Here is a 15,156-nt window from a genome sequence, read left to right on the forward strand (position 1 = left end):
ACATTTATATATACATAAATTATCATTGTTGTGTTTTTATACATTACATTATTATACATTATTGATATATTATTATCAATTGTTTTAATGATTTGCCATTTGGTGTACACTTTAGCATTTCTGTGTAATATAATAAAATAACAACAATAAACGAGAAAAATAAACTATTAGGCGAAGTTTACTAAACAAGTGTGGGGGGAAAACTACATCTCCCGAGATCCACAGTGACAGCCATCGTTGGAGTCCATGCATGGTCTGTTTGTTTGGGGAAGGGAGGCGTCTGTCCTCTCACTCTTCTCTCACTCAAGTTCTTCTGCACTGCAGCTCTTTCTTCATTCTGGGATGACTGTGATGAATAGTCACAATGTGCTGTGATTCCTCACGCAGGCGGGCTGTGTGTGTGTGTGTGTGTGAGGGAGAGGGGGAGGTGAAAGTTCACCATGGCTTGGCCATATCAGGTGACAATGTGGAAAAGTTAGGCTGCCTCCTCAGATTAAATTTCTCAAACTCAGAGAATGACAAGCGAAAGGAGCTACAATGAAGTGGACGGAGAAAACGAAGCGCTGTCGTTCGAATATTATGACGACGATGATGATTTCGACACATTCACTGACGGGGACGGAGACTGCGGCTGTGATGAAGGAGGTTAGGGGATAGATTTAATTTTGCACTCATAAATATGGGCTCATCTATATTTTACATGTTTCTAAACGGGCGCAAAGTGTGATTCCATTACAGAAAATGTTAACAGTAAAGTCCCTCTAAAATACAACAGTTAGTTTGTTGCTACAAGTCACAGAAGAACTGTGGTTACTTGATGTTATTAGCCACCAAATGTAAAAAAAAAAAGAAAAAAAAATGGGTCAATTTAATATTCTGTAAGCTTCTTACAATATTTGAGATTATATTTAAATGTATTATGTTTTAAAAGTAGGCCTACTAACAATAGTTTCAGCAACTAGTGTTTGTTGGAAACTTTGGTTGGTAACTTAATATTTTAAAAATCAATAAAATATTCTTCTTCTTACACTATTTGAGATCCTATGTATTATGGTTTTAAAAGGAATGCTAATAACTGGTTACTACTGTAAGGTGTTTTGGTGGGAACTGTGTTTTGGTAAATGTACATAAGAGATTTATTAAAAAGGGAGCTGTGTTACTAAATTAATAACTGTGGTGATTTGACATTAGCCACCAGTATCATAAAAAAAAATTAGCTACTTGAAACTGATATGGTTTTGAAAGTAGCAACAAACTAGTAACCTAATTAAATTGGTAGCCTACTACTAATTGGTGTAAATACTATGGTAAATATTTACAAGGGGTTTATTAATGAGAGTGCACACATTTCTTACCTTGCCTTACTTGTCTTACCTGGTTTTATTTAAAGACCATCTGTTATATAAGTTTGTGTATGGATTTGTGTGATTTAAGTATGTGATTTCAGTTTGGCTATTTGATCTTTATGGAAGCTTTGCGTCGGGCGGCTCCATGTCGTGCATTAAAATCGTTTAATGCACAGCTAGCCGTGGATTATCCTGTTTATACCATGGTAATTTGCCAGCATTGTCAAGTTAAAGCTGTCATTGGTATTTGCAGCGCTAAATTTGAATGAAAGGGCTAAAATGACGGTCACTGTTATTAACGTCAGCTATCACTCGTTAGTTCTAACATTCTGCCTGCTTTAAATCAGACACAGAGATAAAGTAATGCGGTAAGGTTATGTTTATTTGATTTAATTATAATATTTATTTGAATGAATTAGCCTATGGATAGAGAGAAAGAGAGAGAGCGAGCAAGAGAGAGAGATGTGTGTGTGAATTACCTGTGTCTGTGCAGCATCAGCAATGAAGCTGTGAGTTTAATTACTTCAAAAACAGCGACGCTACAACCTCCTTGCTGCGTAATATAATGTAGAGATTCAGTAGCAAAGTTAATTTATTAACAATAAATGTCGCAGGGCAGCGTTGACAACTAGTTTCAGTGCTCCTGTTTCTGTTTTTGCGCAGCGCTATCTTCAATCAGGGTTGCCAGGTCTGCATAACAAAACCAGCCCGATTGCTATTTAAAACAAGGAATCACAGCCAAAACTAGCTTACTTCAACCCGTGAAAACAGTGTGAAAGTAGCCCAATTCTGCGGGAAAACCACTGTCTCCGATCTCTGTCCGCGAGTATGTGCTTCAATAAAAACAGTGCATTAATATAGATAGTAATTAGACTTGGAACTACCCGTGCATTAAACTGTTTTACCAATCAGAGTCGAGTGTTCAGACAGACCATGGCATAATTTAGCTTCAAGCTTCAACTTACAAGATTTCTTAGAAAGCAATTAGATTTTTAAGCTAAGCATTTCTTATGGCTCATTCCATTGTTTCTACACACAACTTTAGATGCAAATGATAATTGTCAGCTCAGCTGAAGTTTTCCTGGACTTGCTTTTTTACAATTAGTTGTTTACCCGTTTAACAAACACCCAACACACTACTCCTCACTATGTGGTGCCCCTATTAGACACTTTGATAAACACTGCAGGCTGTATTTTGAGACTAGAAGTGTCCCTCAGTCTCACCAAATGCAGTTGACATTCCTCAGCTGAGAGCTAGCAAGGTCACAGTCATCAAATCATCTGCAGCATGTGATATGAAGGAGTGGAATGCCAGTGTAGGCTGTGCCCACAACTCCACCAGTCATTCTGCTGATATGATTTAAACTGATGGGATTAGTATGCCATTTCTCTTTTCACTTCTTAGCTATACATGGCTAATTGGGAGTGTATGAACTTGTCCCCAGCAGATGTTATTAACAGCAGTTTGTGGCAACGTTCATGCCTCTTTTAGATGTTAAAGTATTGTGCAATGATCCAGAATGATACTGTTTTGAAATTAAATAAATATGACAATTATTCTAATGCCGCCTTTAATCTTTTTATAATATGTTTTATATGTCAAAACATTCATGGTTTCGGCTACCTACAGAAAAAAAAAATGTTTAGCCATCATTTTTGTTATCCTTACATGCAGCTCTTTTTTTAGGTGTACTTTCATTTTGGACTAGTTATTATCATTTTGAATACATGACTTTCAATCAAATACTTTCTGTATAGGCTACAGTACACATAACCAATGTCAATCTTTTGTCAATCAATCTTGAGTGATGCCAGTAACCATAGTGACAAGATAATTGCAGACTTGGCAGTAAATATCAAGGCGTTGTATAGTTTTTTTGTAACTTTTTGAGTAATTCAATATACTCCAGCTGTTGTCATTCTTCAAATATTTGGTTATTTATGTGTCTCGCTCTATGAGCACAGATAACCCTAACATTAGTGATTGACAGCAAAATCTCATGCTTCAGGCCCTGTCCCAAATGGCGCACTTCATGCGGACTTTCGGTCTCGCGGACTTAAATTACGCGTGCTCGCCGAGTCTACGAGTCCGTAGGCCGTCCCATTTAGCATTTTAACGCTCTGAAGTGTGCTCAGCAGCGCCCCTTTGTACCCAGATGCAGGCTCCACGCACTTTAACTACCCAGGAATCCTTGCGAAAGGCCAATCAGACAACGGATGGGATTTCGCTCACGGACATTTGTTAACATGGCTGAGAAGAAAATATTTAAGTGTAATTATCATTTACGGTTTTTTTGACAAGTTTATACAAACATTATGATCATCGACCAGTGGTTGATGTCTCAAACATAGGCTAATAATAGCGAGCTGAATAATACGATCGCATTATGATTAATTAAATAAATAGAACAGAATGTCAGGGCTTTACTGAGTCATATGTAAACACAACAACAATAGGCAGCATATTTCCCCGAACCTGTAGCTCCTGTCCATAACAACAATCAGACCGTCTTCCTGTTTCCGGCGTGACGATCGAGTCTGTCCCAAAAATACCTCTCAATGCGCCCTCGCGGACTCGCGCTAAGGGCCCTATAGGTCTGCACTACATGACGTCACCGAAGTGTGGACTCTGAGGAAGTCCACAAGTCCGGAGTGTGCCATTTGGGACAGGGCCATAGGCGACATCAGTGACATGATAGACAATTAGCTGTTGAAGGGATAGTTCACCCAAAAATGAAACAAACACAAAAGAAGATATTTTAAAGAATGTTGGTAACAAGACAGTTTATGGTCCCCATTGACTTGCATAGTATTTCCTACTATGGAAGTCAATGGGTGCCTTTGTTTGATTACCAAAATTCTTTGAAATATCTTCCTTTGTGTTCACCAGAAGAAAGAAACTTGTACAGGTTTGGAACGACATGAGGGTGAGTATATGAAGGTGAGTCTGTTCATGCCATACCCAAAACCCAACTCACTCTCACATTTCCTGGAAATAAGGTTGTCACTCTTATTCCTATCAGAACGGTGTATAAAAAGGGACATAGCATTACAGAACAAAACCGACAATAGTGAATACTATAGTACTATGCATAGTGACAACATAAATTAGTAAACAAACGTATATTGCATTTACCAATAGAAATCTTTTGTAACAACGTAAAAGGCTGTACTGTCACTTTTGGTCAATTTCATGCATCCTTGCTAAATAAAGGTATTAAAATAAATAAATCTTACTGACCCCAAACCTTTGAACATTAGTTGCAGTATAGCTGTCAATAGCAGTTCATTTTGGCTCAGTTTAGTTGTTTGAATTCTGCCTTTGGTTTACCATTAACCAAAAATAGCCTGCGTGTTTATGCTGCATATTCTCAAGCAGTGTTCCTGTGTTTGGCTGTTGTACAGTGCTGGGGTTCAGTGATCCGTTCAGCAGCGAGGTGAAACCGCGGATCCTGCTCATGGGCCTGAGGCGAAGTGGCAAGTCTTCCATTCAGAAAGTTGTATTCCACAAGATGTCACCCAACGAGACTCTCTTTCTGGAAAGCACCAATAAGATTTGTCGAGAGGATGTTTCCAACAGTTCCTTTGTCAGCTTCCAAATCTGGGACTTTCCTGGTCAGATTGATTTCTTCGACCCCACATTCGACTATGAGATGATATTTCGTGGCACAGGGGCTCTCATCTTTGTCATAGACTCGCAGGTGAAATGTCTGTCTATCTATCTATCTATCTATCTATCTATCTATCTATCTATCTATCTATCTATCTATCTATCTATCTATCTATCTATCTATCTATCTATCTATCTATCTATCTATCTATCTATCTATCTATCTATCTATCTGTCTATCTATTCAAAATTGCTTTATTGGCAGGACTGTACATATACAATATTGCCAAAGCTTGGAATTAGGGCTGAAACGATTCATCGAGTTACTCGATTTACTCGATTACAAAAATGCCTCGAGGCAAAAACTCTGCCTCGAAGCCTCGTTAAATTCCTATGACGCGCACTATACGCGCAAGGATCTATATACTATAGCGCGTGATACAATTTGAATTTAGTTGGCAATTGCGGCAATGCATCACATAATGCTTAAACTTTTATGTGGCCACGCAACAATAATTTCAGCATGCCTTCACTGTATACACCGGGACGTGATGGAGGAACAAATATTGTATTGCAGTCTTTGCGAGACCTTGTTTGTATGTCACGTCTTCCAAATAGTTACAGACAACAACAAAAAATGAAATTCCCCAGCCTGCTTCTCCAAATCCACTCGTACTTTTGGGGAAGACATTTTAATCGGCTACCAAAGTAATTGAGCATAGAACATTGTTGGCACTTATACTAAATGGGTAAAAATTGCAATAAATAGGCTTAGTTTTGGAGCCAAATGTTGAAGTTGGAATAAATACCAGTTTTTTTTGTTTTTTGTTTTTAGAAATAAAAGCCAAATGCTTGATAATTTTACAGCCACATCATTTTCGTTATGCATTATTTGTTTTGGTTGTTTAAAAACACACACATTTTTTTTATCCGATTACTCGATTAATCGATCGATTAAGTGCTAGATTAATCGATTACAAAAAGAATCGATAGCTGCAGCCCTACTTGGAATACATAGGAATAATTGGAATAATTATAAAGACATCAAAATAATAAAATATTATAACATAACTTAAATTTAAATGTACAAATTAAATTAATTGTACAAATTAACAGTGTAACAAATTAAAATATGTGTGAACATTTGATACCATAGTGTTTTAACATATACGTGCCACCACCACTGTGCCAGTTAATAAAACAGAAAGATAAGGTCAATAGAGTAACCAGAGCAACTACCAGAGGGGACTGCATAGTTCAATATAGACAAAGTAGGATTGGAAACACAGCCTTTTCTGTCAGAGCTACAATTTTTTGGAATAGTCTGCCCAATGAGTTAAGGGAGTGTAATAGCCTCTCCTCTTTAAAAAAAAAAAACAGATTAAATCTTGGATTAGGGACAATTACAGTTGTAACCATGAACATTTCTTTGCTTTTTTTAATATACTGCATTTACTTTAAACTGTAATTATGTTGAGGGTTAGGTGAGGTGAGCAATATATTGTCTGTTTGAGGGTAGGCTCATATTGTTTTAAAATTCCTACTGTATTTATTACATTTCTACTGTATTTATTAAATTTATAGTGTATTTTTATTGACTTTTGTATTTTAGGGTGCCTGTTAAGATCTGGCTAGGGACAACAGATGGAAACTAGCACTTGTAGCTAACTCTGGCTTGTTTACAGCAAGGAACTTGTTTGTTGATCAATGAGCATTGTCCCTATCAATAAATAAATAAAAACACACTCACACATTACTGAGGGTCACTGTGGTAGACAGTAGGGAAACACACTGAGGTCAGACACACACTTCACACACACATTCACCTGCTGTCTCTCAGGCTGTGGCACACACACACATATCTAGCAGCCAGTGCTGCTGTCTGTCCCTCTCCTAGTATGATCTTTATATGATCTATTTCAGTCATGGCTGTAAAGTTTGTGAATTTGTTTATGTGGAGGTCTCTGATTGAACTGTAATTGTGACAGTGAAGGAGGAAGTGTCTGTCTCGATCTCTCTGTCTCGATCTCTCATGTCCTACAGTGAACACACACCCTTTGCTCTCGGGGTAACCAGCTCTTTCTGTGTCTGCCGGTCTCGATGGCTAGGCTGCTGTGTTTACTCAGCCCATACTTGCTCAGGGTCCGTCTCTGCTTTGTGTCTCTCACACTCTGGAGATATTCTTCCAATTCATAATTTGATTTCAGAGTTCGATAGAATTGTAATTTACTTTGCGTTTTAGTTTCCTGATCCCAATGTTCCAGATATGTATTTTTAGACTGTTCAATAATTTGGTTTATTTTGATGTTTGTGTGAGAAGCAGTGCTGGTCTGAGACTGGTTAGTGTTCGTAGAGTTAGTCAGGTTAGTAAGTCTCAGAACCAGGGGACTGAGGGGACTTTTTTCGGGGTTCAGTTCTTGAGTTTGTAGTGCTTTAAAATATTCTGTCTGTCTTAAGAACACACTATAATGTCTTCCTGTTCAGGATGATTATGTGGAGGCACTGAGTAGACTTCACCTCACTGTGACAAGAGCCTACAAGGTCAATCCAGATATCAACTTTGAGGTGTTCATCCACAAGGTGGATGGGCTGTCAGATGACCACAAGATTGAGAAACAGAGGGACATACACAAACGAGCCAATGATGATCTAGCCGATGCCGGTTTAGAAAGAATACACTTAAGGTATGTATTATAACTGCTCAGATATTGTGGCAGTTTTTACAGATGTTGGAATTGTGACGTGAAATGTATTATTTCTTTCAGTTTCTACTTGACGAGCATCTATGATCATTCAATCTTTGAGGCTTTCAGTAAAGTTGTGCAGAAACTCATCCCTCAACTTCCCACCCTTGAGAATCTGCTTAACATTTTTATATCTGTGAGTAGCTGAACATCTTTTAGTTCTCTGTGTGGCCTACCTCACTAGTTTTAATATCTTGGTTTCATAATCTTATCAGTGATGAATCTATTAGTGTTGAATTAGTTAGGTTCTTTCTCAATGACTGTTATTATCATTAAGACCTTAGAAATTTGTAGTAATTCATATATATATATATATATATATATATATATATATTTATTTTGTGCATGAACTGAGGTAGCAAGAATTGACCAATTATGACGTCATTGGTTGTAAATGATGATGGAAGTCTTATTTAGAATTAAAAGAGCGATACACTAATTATAACTTGCAAAGTGGTTTCAGTATCATGCAAGAACATGTCAAAAGAAATTATGTATTTGATGTTTTTTGCTAAACATTTTCACGTATAGACGCATAACCAGAAAGCATAATTTGCTATCTGTTGCGCATTAAATATGGTCACATTCATCCATTAGCATGGGTACATTTGCACTCCCCTGTGATTTGCTGCTTGAAGTTAAGTAAAATGGAAAAAATATTCAACATGATTATTACAAAACCCATTATTATTTATTATGATCTCTCTCAAACGTAATATAATTGCTTGGTGCTCGTGTTTTATTTTTATGTTGATCAAAAAAGCAATTACATTTAGCAGAACCATAAATACTTGAGCAGTTCGCCAGCTGGAGGCAGCAGAGGGTAAATTGACATTGTAAAAAGACAATGCTATACAAGTATGAAAGCTGAACAATTTATAGATTTGACATTATGTAGATTGAAATCTCTTAACCGTCTGCCAATGCATTGTGATATTAATCTGTTTTTTATGCATTGTCTGGTTTGATAGATTCGTGTTCTTGATCTCTGTCCCTACACTGTGAATATATTTAAATTAGATTATTTACATAGATTGTTGTCCAAAAGTTTGGGTCAGTAAGATTTTTTTTTAAAGAAGTTAATACTTTTATTCATCAAGGATGCATTGAATTGATTATTGATTTGAAAAGTGACAGTAAAGACATTTATAATATTTCAAAATGTTTTCTATATTAAATAAATGCTGTTCTTTTGAACTTTCTATTCATTAAATAATCCTGAAAGAAAAAACTGTTTTCAACATTGCTAATAATAATAAATATTTTTTAGCACCAAATCAGCATATTAGAATGATTTATTAGAACCATCATGTGACTGAAAACTGCTGAAAATTCAGCTAAATTGTACAAATGTTTTGCAATATTACAGTTTTGCTGTATTTTTGCTCAAGTAAATGCAGCCTCGGTGAGCATAAAAGAATTTACTTTTGAATGTTATGAACAATGTAGTTATTTAAAATATGATATAAATATATATATATTTTTATTTACAGTATTTAACTGCCATTTAAAACCTAATGTGATGCTTTTACAAACTTAAAAACATCAGTCCCAAAAGTCACATTTATCTTGGGAAGAGGATTTCTAGTCTTTCAACAGCTTTTATAGAGTTAGATGCTTTTTCTAACAACAGTACTTGCAATGCAGTTGATTACTTGGTTGCGTGATTCATTTCCACTTCAAAGTGTTCTAAGATATGATGTCCTGTTCCGCTGCATTTCTTCTTAAGAATAACTGCTGACCCCTAACCCGGCCCTGTGCTCTCATTGCAGAATTCAGGGATTGAAAAGGCTTTTCTCTTTGATGTGGTTAGTAAGATTTACATAGCAACCGACAGCAGCCCGGTGGACATGCAGACCTACGAGTTGTGTTGTGACATGATAGATGTGGTTATCGACATCTCGTGCATCTATGGGTGAGTGACACCTAGATTCCCCACCATCTCAATCCCATACAGTTCCCTCCACAGTCACAATACGCTATGTAACACGTTCTTATCCCATAGACATGAAGCAGCATGGCAAGCCTTGCGCCTTCCCTCACTATAATTATTTCTTGCCATGCATCTAAAAATACACAAAAACATTCTACATGCAACAACTTTGTTTCCCTATAGCCATTGCTGGCTGTGATTAAATCTTTTGTGGATTAGCAGCATATAACTCTGGGATATGTAAACACTGGCTTTAAACTTTGGAAGGGCAGAGAGTTGCACCTCCAGCACCGTCGACCCTATTTGTCCTGTAATTTGACGGGACACCGCGGTCTGAGTAGGTACAGGAACGCAGGCCTGACCCGGGGCAGCACAGCTGTCGGTTCGCAGTGGCTTGCAAGAGCAGATGGGCCACCTCAGCACTATCCCATGAATTGGGGAGCAGACAGTACTGTTAACCCTGCAAATTTTAGCCTTAGTCGGTAACTGAGAGGCCATTTTTGCATGCCTGCTTGTGGGCTAATTTGTAGAATACGACTTTTATTTATATTTGTACATTAGCCGAGCTGCTGTGAAATTAATTTCCGCAAGCCGGCTTGTTTATTACTCATTGAAATTAATAAGCTGCTTATTTTTTTCCCTATTCATCATGTTCGCATTGATCCGTGCTCTCAGTATCAGGAAGCTTCAAATTACACCCTTTATTATGTCGTCTCAATTTGATCATCATCATTTCTGTGCTTTCTTTTTTGTGTGAAAATATTTCTATATTTGTAATATCCATGCATAATAGCATAAATTTGTTTGGTTATAAAAGCAGGGGATTATGACAGGGCATCTGTTCATTTTGATAATTACGATATGAATCAACATCTGTTCCACACAGATACAATTTCACTTTTTTTTTTCAAATGTAGTCTGTTCTTTAGCTAAATTGGGAAAGGAAGCCGCCCGTCCTCGGAGGAAGCATCCCGTCAGGGAATGTGTTAATTACGGACTCATTATTGAAGGACAAGTGCAACAAAAAAAAAGCTTGTAATGTCTCTGGAACTGCTGAACGCAAGGAAGACATGATGAGAGGTGGTTTTGTTTTTGATTTGTTTTAATTGTTCTTTTAAATATATATATATATATATATATATATATATACACAGATTGACTGGAGATGAGGCAGGAACTCCATATGATAAAGAATCCATGGCCATAATCCACTTGAACAACACTACGGTCATGTACCTAAAAGAGGTCACCAAGTTTCTTGCCCTGGTGTGTTTCCTCAGGGAAGAGAGTTTTGAGAGGAAAGGTGAGCTTTCTGGACAACGAGGAAATATGTTTGGTGTAATATTATTGTTTAAATCTGCCATTTTCCATTTAGGGGAGACCAGGTAGTTGTCACATGGAGAAGTAGTCTACTTAGATGGCTACTTAGTGTTTCAGTAACATTGAGATTTTGAGTAGAAAAATAATTGTACTGTTTAAATGTAGCTGAAAAGCCTGTTTAATTGCTTAATGGCAGGTTTCCATTCTCATGATCATATATACTACGTTCAAAAGTTTTGGGTCTGTAAGATTTTTTTTATGTTTTTTAAGTCTCTTGTAATATTGTGAAATACTATTACAATTTATACAAAGTGTTTTCTATTTTAGTATATTTTATGTCATTTATTCATGTGATGACAAAGCTGATTTTTCATTAGCCATTACTCCAGTCTTTAGTGTCACATGATCTGTCAGAAATAATTCAGATGTGCTGATTTGGTGTCTGTTAATGTCTGTTATAACTGTCACATTTGATCAATTTAAAGCATCCATGCTGAGTAAAAATATTAATTTCTTTAAAATAAATTATCCCAAACTTTTAAACTTAAAAAAAAAATTGTCAAAAAACAGTTGATTCCTATTGTGACAAGATGCCACACATGTAGTGGTATTCTCCAATAGCAGTTAAAATGGATTTAATTGAACTGAGTATTTGCTTTCCTTAGCAATTATGGTAGAAATGTGATTTTATGTAGATGTTATGAAGCCAAGCACAAACTGGCTTTTAAAAAAGTAAAACAGAAATACTCACTGGAGTAAAAAGTGACAGCAAGCCCCTGTCTCCAGTTATCAATAGCTATTCTTTTTACTGCTCCACCAATATCCATTCTTTAAATTGATAGATAGGACCTGTATGAGTTTTTTTCTTCTTCTTTTGAACACAAAAGAAGATATTTTGAAGAATGTTGGTAATCAAACAGTTGATGGCAGACATTGACTTCCATAGCAGTTAAAAAATAATATGGAAGTCAATGGCTACCATCAATTGTCCGGTTACCAACATTCTTTTGTGAATGATTTGTGAACAAAGAAACTCATATGCTACAGGTTTGGCACAACTTGAGGGTGAGTAAATGATGATAAAATTTCAATTTTTGGGTAAACTATACATTTAATGTGAATAAACCATACTATAACCCTAATAAAATGTGACACAGCTGATAGAAAAACTAGCATGCGCCAAATATCTTTTAACAATTCCTTCATGCAGAACATATAGATTAAACTGAGACAACAGGAATAGCCTATAGATCAGCTTTTACTAAAAGCTGTTTTTAGCAATTACAGCTACAGTACATTTGTCTTAAATCAGTCAAAAAAAAAAGCTGCTGGTGTAAGCTGCATTCACAGAGAATGGGATAATTAGTGAAATCCTTGGGAGGCTAATGAAGTTTGAAATATTCATGCTAGGAAATACTAAGGAGGTTAGGGAGAGTATCATGAGAAATCATATTAGTCAGTGGGGAAAACAAGACATATTACATAGGCGTGGATTTGTTCAGAGGAAACCTACAGCACTGACTTCTTTGATGACATAACTTAGCGTTTAAAGAGAGTCATAGTAGTATATACATTATAATTATTTATTCACGCTAATAGATATTTAACTGAACTGATTAATTTTTGCCAGAGGCTATTTTACACTAATTTAAAACAGCAGTATTTTCTTTGCACTAAATGTAAATATTATTTAGATTTTATACTATACAAATAGTGGCAGATAATATTTGCACCTCAATGTATTGTAGTACATTATAAAACGGTATGTGATAATACCAAAATATTCAGTGTATATGATTATTAGAGCTGTCAAATCATTTAATCGAGATACATTTTATGTTAGATGAATTTTAATCGCATTAACACAAAAGTTTGTAAATGTTTATATATATGTGTGTGTGTGTATGTGTATGTATATATATCTATATAATGTGTGTGTGTGTGTGTATATAATATATATTTACAAACTTTTGTTTTAATTAGCCTACAATTAATACGATTATACATCGAATTGTACAATTAATCGAAATAATGATTGTAATCATTAAAATCATAAATGGATGCATCCTTGTTGGGACATTACTTAGGCATTGGGCTATTTGAACTTTATGTATATAGACACTCTGTTAATAAATAATGTTCAAGAGGAAAATCTCGGGAACTGGTCTATTTTTCTGTTCAAATCAAAGTTCCTTTAAGGCAAACTCGGCGCCGGCGGCCATCTTTGGAATGCCTCTCGGCTGCTATTTCAGTCATGCAAGTACAGCTGCCATCACTTTGAATGGGGAAACATCAAATTCTCCAAAGCTGTTCACCAGGCTTACGATTAAATTTCATATTTGAAATCACCAATGAAATCTGACAACAACTGTCTCATAATTTTGTTTTCTAAATGCTGAAATCATGACAAAAAAATCAGCATTTTTTTGCATGTGCAGTCATACGCGCGTGTCTCAGAACACTGCAGCTGTCTTTAAAAGCTCTTTTTGCTATAGAAACAGTGACAATGTCTTAACCAATTTTTAATGTAGACGCTGGGACTTATTCCGCCATATTGCACATTGCACTTTCTCCAATTCATAGGATGTGTCCCAATTCAAAGGGCTACATCCTTCGAAGGACTCGGACTTCAAAGGTCACGCCTTCGAAGGCCGTGAAGGTCAGCCTGAGCGTTATTAAATGGGACGGTCTAGCCTATGGACGACTATTCTTGTCGCCTAGCAACTGTGACATCTGCCATTGACTGACCCTAAAGTTTGTACTGGACTTTTTTGAAAGTTATATTAAACTGTCTGAAAACAAAACAGGGTTCACAAACTGTCTAAATATATTCACTATGATCCATTTCTGTATATAATAAAGAGTATAAACTAGATTGCATAATCACATCTTAGTAAGATATGTCAACATTTGAACCGCTTTAACATGCTTTTTTATTTTTATATTTATATTATTATATATTTGAGTAAGTTAAAACCCAATAATTGCATTTAAAAGTGTAATTCGCCAATTTCTCTCAGAAAATCCTGTCGTCACTGGAGCACAATAAATTATGGGGTAGGCAAGGCCACGAAGGATCCATCTGTTGTATCCTTCATTTCACGGGAAAACAAAGGACGCATTTGAAGGAGCCTTCGAATTGGGACAGCCACATCGAATGCCTCTTTCGAAAGATGCAGCCTCTGAATTTGGAATTAGCAATAGTAATGAGTATATGAATATGATAATGTAATATGTAAATATAATATGAATACCACCTTTGTATGTCTTAAGTCTTTGGTTAAACTGAATATTTCATAATTTGTGAGTTCATAAAGCCAGTTGGCACCCATCAAGTGGTACTGAATATTGTACACTAGCTTTCATATTATAGCTCCATGTAGGTGTTAGTAAATATTTAATGTAGATTTTTTTTTCAATCTCTGGATCAAAGCTAAATGACATCTCTTGTTATGTGTGTCACAGTCTTAATTCAAAGTGCATTTATGCAGTGGTCTAATTTGGGATTGGGCTTTCCTACCGCAGACTAGTTACACTTCTCTTTGCTCACACAGGACTTATCGACTACAATTTCCACTGTTTCAAGAAAGCCATAGAGGAGGTGTTTGACGTGCGCTTGAAAGTGCAGAGGAGTCGGAAGCTTCTGAGCCAGAGGAGGTGGAGCAGACAGACCGTGCCAAACGGGACTCAGGTGCATCCTCATTGAAGAGCATTGAAAGCCGTCCAGCCTGTTACAGTGACTCGAGTGTGAAGGATTCACACAGACTTTGCTTGAGCTCTGAGTCTTTTTCAGGGCCACTTACTGCTCTTCAGCAATCCAAAAGGGCCATACAGACTGATTTGTGCATTAAATATCTTGCACTTCTAACTTAGCCATCCATGTTTTACTTTTAACTGTTCGCAAAGAACCCTTTTTTTTTTTCAATAATATTTTTTACTGAAAAAAAGAATCAATTGTGCTACAGTTTCCCACAAAATACATGGTAAAAACCATTTCCAAAGTCACTAAAGCAAGATATTTATCGCATATGTACAGTAGGGCACAAACATGTCATTTAACTTCTATATGCACTATAAAAGAAGAAAGAAATTTAATTGCTCAATTAAAATAGAATTTCCCCCTTTTTATTCAGAATTATTTATATTTATCATTGCCCCTGCCGATGTTTTTTACTTTGTCATTTGTTCATGGTTAAACGGCTG

At 36.2% G+C, this 15,156-nt stretch overlaps 1 protein-coding gene across 1 annotated transcript; it reads left to right on the plus strand.

Moving 5' to 3' along the window:
* The first annotated feature begins 301 nt into the window (after positions 1-301).
* On the plus strand, positions 302-14,825 carry rragd (ras-related GTP binding D). The gene is made up of 7 exons (XM_056267224.1): positions 302-645; positions 4,752-5,047; positions 7,441-7,640; positions 7,722-7,836; positions 9,473-9,615; positions 10,788-10,936; positions 14,508-14,825. Exons 1-7 carry the CDS (start codon positions 516-518, stop codon positions 14,657-14,659), a joined length of 1,185 nt encoding a protein of 394 aa, XP_056123199.1. The 5' UTR covers positions 302-515; the 3' UTR covers positions 14,660-14,825.
* Positions 14,826-15,156: the final 331 nt, after the last annotated feature.

The sequence above is a fragment of the Rhinichthys klamathensis genome, unplaced genomic scaffold, assembly GCF_029890125.1.
Source record: "Rhinichthys klamathensis goyatoka isolate OS25496 unplaced genomic scaffold, OSU_Roscu_1.1 h1tg000256l_1, whole genome shotgun sequence".
NCBI classification, from domain to species: Eukaryota; Metazoa; Chordata; class Actinopteri; order Cypriniformes; family Leuciscidae; genus Rhinichthys; species Rhinichthys klamathensis.